General features: G+C 29.1%; 1 protein-coding gene across 1 annotated transcript in view; it reads left to right on the top strand.

Moving 5' to 3' along the window:
* Positions 1-4459: 4459 nt before the first annotated feature.
* The window catches only part of LOAG_17775 (hypothetical protein), a gene marked incomplete at its 5' end in the record, with an annotated part of 4672 nt that continues 1961 nt past the window's right edge, over positions 4460-7170 (top strand). Inside the window, 6 exons of the mRNA XM_020450435.1 lie at positions 4460-4462; positions 4739-4936; positions 5236-5579; positions 6306-6485; positions 6657-6738; positions 6845-7045. Coding sequence (XP_020305891.1) covers positions 4460-4462; positions 4739-4936; positions 5236-5579; positions 6306-6485; positions 6657-6738; positions 6845-7045 — 1008 coding nt within the window. The remainder of the gene's footprint in view (positions 4463-4738; positions 4937-5235; positions 5580-6305; positions 6486-6656; positions 6739-6844; positions 7046-7170) is intronic.

Raw genomic sequence — 7170 nt, 5'->3', positions numbered from 1 at the left:
CACTTTTTTTTCTATCGCAGCCATATTTGTAAATGCAGAGTGCCAAAGGATTTTTCTTTCGTCCTAGACCTAAATAACCAGACTCTTTTTTTTCTTCCTCATTTGACAGTAATAGTTCCACGTTGGCTTGAATAAGATATCCACTTTTTTCTTTTTTTTTTCTCATCGTATCAATAGCTAGGCTTCGGTAACTCGAAAACCTCATCTTATAGGGTTTTTTTTTCCAATATAGCTTCCTGGTTTATTTAAATTATCTGTCTCATTTTTGTGACATCATTTAGCTATCATTAATTGGATGCATCGATGAGAAGCTCTATTTTGAGTTTTTCTGATTTGAATTAGAAAAAATTTCCAACTTTAAATTTCAAAAATTTTCAAACTTTCCAAACACAATTCAACAAAGATCAACAATTTATTCCGAATACTATTCAAATTTGTAGTTTTTTTTTTCTTTTTCTCAATGAAACTTTATCTTTTCAAATCTATTTCTGCATTATCACTATCACTGAATAGAGCAGTTAGCTGAAGAAAGCTGAGTTATAATATTTTTTGATGTTTAGTATTTCTTGTTGTTGTGGTATTTCTTGTTGTTGTGGTATTTCTTGATGTGATGGTATTTCTTGATGTAATGGTATTTCTTGATGGTATAGTATTTTTTGACGGTATAGTATTTCTTGATGTTATAGTATTTCTTCTTCATCCAATTAATTTCTTCATCAATTTCTATTTGCGGAAATTTTCTTTGCATAAACTAACAAATTTCAATTAAAATTCAAATTCTGCAAATTTGTCTCGAAAATTTTGCAACATTATCAAATGTCATTGAATAAATTAGGAATGGTGACCGATTTTTGATTGAAATAAGCGATTTCATTAAATGAATTCATCCATTTTCTTTTTTTTTCTTGAAAAAATAATTTAAATTGAATTGTATTGAAAATGTCAACAGTTAATTGCATTTCAAATAATATTTCATCGTATAAGATGACAGCTTATTCATCATAGAAATGAGCTTTGAACGATCCGTTCTTCACAAGATATGAGAAGCACTTCACAAATAAGACTTTAACGATTTTGCTAACAATTTGTCCGAAGTAAACATAAGCGCATACACAGACAGACACACACACACACACACACATACACACATGCACATACACAGACAGACATATACAAACAACATTAGATGAGAAAAAGTAAATTGGTGTTAGTTATTGAATAATAAAATATATCGTAAAATTCATTCAATATATATTATGAGGAGTTGTATAAGTAATGGATAGGGATGATCTTGTATAATAATGTCATCTTCATTAATTAATGACATTTTGTTTTTCAGGTTTGAAAGGAAGAAAAAAAAAAAGAAATTCTCCAGGATATACTCTCCAAATCTAACTATTTTATTCATTCTTATTAAATTTCCTGTATATATTTTGATTATTTCAATAAAATTCAATTTGTTGATGACAAAAAGAGAATTGATTATTATAAGATGAGATGACAAACAAAAATTATAAGTGATGTATATAATTGATGGATATTAAAGTAATCAATGTTAATTGTGATAAGATTATTTTGATAATATTTGGTCGAAAATTCTGGAATATCTACTTATTTCATTCTCGAGAGATTAATTTGAGGTAACGTAATTTTATTTATATAATAATAATAATAATAATTAAAGTTTCATTTATTTCCTTGCATTTCCATACTTTTTTGTTCAGTCTTTTTTTCCTTTTTCTTTTTTCTTTCTAAATATAAAAGGAACAAATTAGAAATTTCGACGTTTAATTAAACTTGACATTTGAATAAATCTATCAGTCAGTTATCTTATTTGAAGTGACATTCAAGTGAATTCAACAAATGTTCCATTCAAAATTTGAATGAATTTTCCGAGCATTGTCACATCGTGTAGTAAATTATTGTTCTATCATATTACGGAATACTGCTCTTGTCAGTTTCTGTTTCATTTTCACAAAGCTAAAATTTTTCGTAACTTTAGCAAATGTTCCATTTGAAACTTGAGTGAATTTTCCGGATACTGCCACCTCACAATATTGTTCTGTAATATTACGGAATACTGCCTGCTACTGCCTGTTCCTGTTTTATTTCCGTAAAGCTAAAACCTTTTCTACTGTTCATCTTCTTCTTCTCTTTTATCAGATGATTGATATTGATTACATTTTAAACAAAAGCATTCATTGATTTTAAAAATATTTCTCTCAATTGATGATATTTTACGCTCTTTGCAGATAGATGTAATGGAGTGGCTAACAAGATATTGGTATATTTTGCTAATTTATATCTTTCAAACTATTGCCCAGGTATGTTCATAATGATTATTATTGATTTGATTAAATTAAAGTTGGAAAAAAAGCACAAATGTTGTTGTATACATATAAAAAAAGACAATAGAATTATTTCAGTGTCAAAAGGTCAACAAGATAAGAAAGGTTTTGATAACTCTTTAGTCTAATATTTAGCATCAGAATTAATAGGATAGATGTGGCATGAGAGATTGTATGCTATATGTTTCACTCATGAGTGATATTATCGTGTATAGAGTTTCGCTTTGAAGAATAGAGTTCAAAGGTTAAATCATTGTTTCTTCTTTATAATGTACAGAATGATTTGGGAAGGATTTGCTAACCAAATTCATGTCAAAAACGCGCATCCCTTATCGGACTTGACACGATTTTAACTGATTAAAATTTTCCGGATAAACTCAAATCTTCTGAAAAATTATTATTCAATTCAACTCCTTTAACCATCTAGACATTCTTTCATTTTAAAATTTAGTTCATTATTTAGAAACTGTTTTTGGCGTGTCAAATTAATGGAAATAAGTTGGGTTATTTTAAAATGAGATTTTGCAATGATAAAGTGTGACAGAAGTGATGATGCAAGTCACGTCAACATTATTTGGTGGCGTTTTTTTCAATCATTTTTGAATTTTCTCAGAATTAACTATTTCAAAATTTTCTTTAACAATCATTTTGACATCTTTTAGTTTTCATTCATTTATGGAAATAGCAAAATAGAACCGTAAATTTTGTGGTCTTCATAGTTTCTTCCTATCATCTGATTCCATTGAAAATTCTGCTTCATGATTCTACGATGATCATTGGTCGATGGTGTTTGTCTCGGTATTTTCAAATCACTTTCTAGTCCTTTTATGATAGCTAATCAATTTAACCAATGGATGTTAAACTGCTGAAATGAGGGTAATTCCGATTAGAACTGGAATTTCTTGGCTTTAATGATTGTATTATTGATTTTAGCATGGATTATCCAGTAGTAATTAATTCTCAATCAGTCTATATTTTCTCATTCTCAGAGAAATCCTTTGAAAAAAAAAGACGACATTATTGCAAAACGGCCGAGTGACATTCATCATCTTCCCTAACCTCACCATCATTTAGCATAATTGCGACAATCAATTTCCTTTTCCTGTCTCATATTCCAATCTCATTAGATCCCAAAATTGACATGCGACAAATGATCAGAGAGGGTTTTGTTTACATAACTAAATTTGAAGTGAATATATTTGCACAGCTAAGCAAGCTTCCAATTACTGCTATTTTCCTTTACTACCAATATTTGAGTTCAAATTATGGATTTGAGATCATATAGAGAAGAAACATTTCAAGATCATATCACCGATCGTATCATGTCTACTTGGATTGAGATACTCGAGAATCATGAAATCTCGATATCTGTTACTTAGTTGATACATTGTACTGTCAATCCTGGAATAGGATTAGAAGGTTTTGAGAAAAATTCCTATTCTGCTGGAAAATAACTGGAAAATAAATTACACAATCAAGTAATTACTTGGTAATTAACGGCTAAGAGGAACAAAATCTGGCTAGGAGTTTTAAAATCTTTTTTTTTCTTTTTTTTTGCTAAAATTGGTTTCCGTTTTCGTATAAAATTATAAATTTCATTTTTTCCTTCCAAATATTCATTTATTATTTTCACTGAACTCTTTTGATAAGATTGTTTGGAGTGATCGATTTTAAGCAATAATTGTTATAATTATGTAATTTATGATATTAGATATTTGTTAACCTCAGAATTAGAAACCAATAAGTCTTATTTTGAAATGAACAAAGTTGAAGAATTACAAATTCACATGATATTCTGATCCTTGCTGACTACATGCATGCATATTCCTGCAGCAGATAGCTTACATCAAAAGTCTTTACATGGATTTTCCAAGACATATCATTATTAATTGGCCAAAGAGGTGAATGAGTTTAAAAATCTGCCATTCAAACTATCCCTAAGTTAGTTCTATCGTTGATTCACCGTTATAAATCTAAAAGGTTAAAATTTTTTAAATATAAAAGTAAAACTTAGACTAATTGGAACGAAAAGAAAAAAATACTCAAAAAGGAATAGAATAACAGAATAAAGTAAATAAAATAAAATGTAGCAAATAAACTGTGAAAAAAAAATGGTAAGTAAAAAAATAAAATAGTAAATAATTGGCAGACCAAATCACTGATCTTTGTTTAATAAATCAAAAAATAAAGCATTGATTTTTACTTGATAAATAATAAAACTACAAGGTTGATCTTTGTCGTTTGCTGTATAAAATGAATTAATATCAATTAATATCTTACTTTAAGGTATATAATGTGTTCAAAAATAAAAAGCAGTTTTTTTTTTTTTTTTAATCTTAGATTTTCATCGAATTTTTCTCGTTTTTTTGCCAATAAAATATCATTTATAGCATTCACAACACCAATCATTACAATGTGGTACGGTAGCATTCGATAAATTATCATTCGATCCACCATTTCGATCGAATTCTCTACCAATTGGTCGTTTACTTTATATACCATTGGAACAAATTGTTGGCGGTGATATATGTCGATTAGTTACCACTACTTCAAGATCAAATTCCGTATATTCCTTTACCAATTATCAGGTTCTTCTTCTTCAAATCATTTTTCCGGAATAGAAGAGAATCTAATCATTTACTGTCATCTTAGCTCCCAGAAGTTTTTCGAGCTATTTAATTTTGAATGGAATAAAGCTAGCAATTAGTGAATATTATCCCATAATATCAAGATATCCTGCTTATCTCGCTTGTCTGCTTATTTTACCTCCTGGCTCATTTTATTTTGAATATATTGGCCAACAATCTCCATAGTTAATTATTACTGATTTTTATGAACTTATGGTGATAAAACTTTAAATTGTGCTAAAGAATTAATTAATTTGTAGCAAATAATAACAATTTGTGGGAATTGCACGGAATGCCCAACCAGTTTGAGCAGTATTTATTTATACTTGAAACGAATGCTAAAAGATATGGAAATTTCATTAATTGTTATCATTCGTGGTATCAATCATCGACAAGTGAGCAATATTAATGATGAGAAAAAGGTTCATTTTGCATTTATCGAGGAAGAAATACCAACTGCGCTCGATGATTGTCAAATTATTGATGGAAATGATGGAGATGCTTTGCGTAGTTTTTCAAAAACTTCCGTTCTTTTTGTCTCCATCTCATTTATCATTTTAATGATCATTTCGCTTGCTTGGCTTGTCTTCTATTATGTACAAAGGTAAGAAACTTTTCACTCCATTTCCTTTAATTAAATCATTTTTTTAAGTTTCTATCGGCTTTTAAAATTATTTATTTTGAATGATAACAAACAAAATTAGATGCTTGGTTTACATCAAAACAGTGAGAAAAAAAAAGAAAACTTACAGTAATATGTTTTTCAACAACTCAATAAATTAATTGATAGGAAGAAGCCTGATAACTTAATTGATAGGAATAAACCTAGTAAATTGAAAGGAAGAAGCCCAGTAATTTAACTGGTAGGAAGAAATTTAGTAGTCTAATTGATAGGAAAGAGCCTAGTGACTTAATTGATGGAAAGAAATCTAATAGCTTAACTGGTATGATAATTAGGCTCTTTCTCATTTAATTCTTTTTTTTTTTTAATAATCGAGAAGACAGCATAAATACTTCTTGCTATAGTACTGCAAGATAATATTATTAATACTATCATATTACCCAATCTTATTCCGATTATATCGATGGAACGATACTGTTAAATAGATAGAATTTTATCTTTTCTTTTCATTTATCCATTTCATGAATTTTCGTTCGAAATATTTTACCAAAAATTTTATTCTGAAACATTTTGTCCTTTTTTTCTGCATTTTCTTGAATTTGTATTGAATCTTTTGTAAGTCGATAACGTTGACTCTCAGAATTCTTCACATTAAATCAATCAGTTTAATCATTCTTGAACCCTATTATAATCATATTGATAATTTAGATTTCGTTATGCCCATGCTAAAGATCGTCTACAAAGACGACTATTTAATGCGGCTAAAAAAGCACTAACACGTATTCCAACAAGACCTATTCGAGTTGGTGATAAGGAACTTGATACTGACTGTCCGGTTTGCATTGATCCATATCGAGCTGGTGATATTATTCGTTCACTTCCGTGTAGGTAAAGTCCTCTGATGTATTCTTGCTTTTTTCATCTGAAAATTTTTTCAGGATAACTAAATCTGGTTTTTTTTTCTTTATACGATGAATTTTCAGGTTTACTCAATTTATGGGTAATTAAGATTCCCGAATTTTCCAAAATTTACGGCACAAAAAAAATGAAAAATTTTAGGCATATATTTCATAAGACATGTGTTGATCCATGGCTTCTAGAACACCGAACATGTCCAATGTGTAAAGGTGATATTCTAAAGGTATTTTCAATTCTTCCTGCTTCATATGAATGCACTGATCGCATCACTAATGTTCAAAGATATGATTAAATGTATAAATATAGGCAGAATATAGGCTTGATTTCAGGCTTTTGGGTACTATGTATCGTTGGGTCGACGTACACCAAATGATACACATAGGGAAAGCATTCATCAATCACCAAGGGATGGTGATATGTTAAGCGTCGATGTGCATTCATTAACCGGATCTGAATCTATATTTCCATATGCTGGACATTCCGAAGTCCAAGATCCATCCAATACGCCAGCTTTACCCCAACTTGTTCAGGTAAAGAGTATCGGTCAAGTCAGAACAGAACAGCAGCATCATCCAGAATTACTTGAAATTCAGAGAAAAATTATTCTGAACCTGAAGAATTCAAATTTAGATATAAATTATTATTATACTGATAT

Source organism: Loa loa, assembly GCF_000183805.2.
Source record: "Loa loa unplaced genomic scaffold supercont3.126, whole genome shotgun sequence".
NCBI lineage: Eukaryota > Metazoa > Nematoda > Chromadorea > Rhabditida > Onchocercidae > Loa > Loa loa.
Note: the sequence above shows the minus strand (reverse complement) of the source record. Positions and strands in the feature narration are given on the sequence as shown.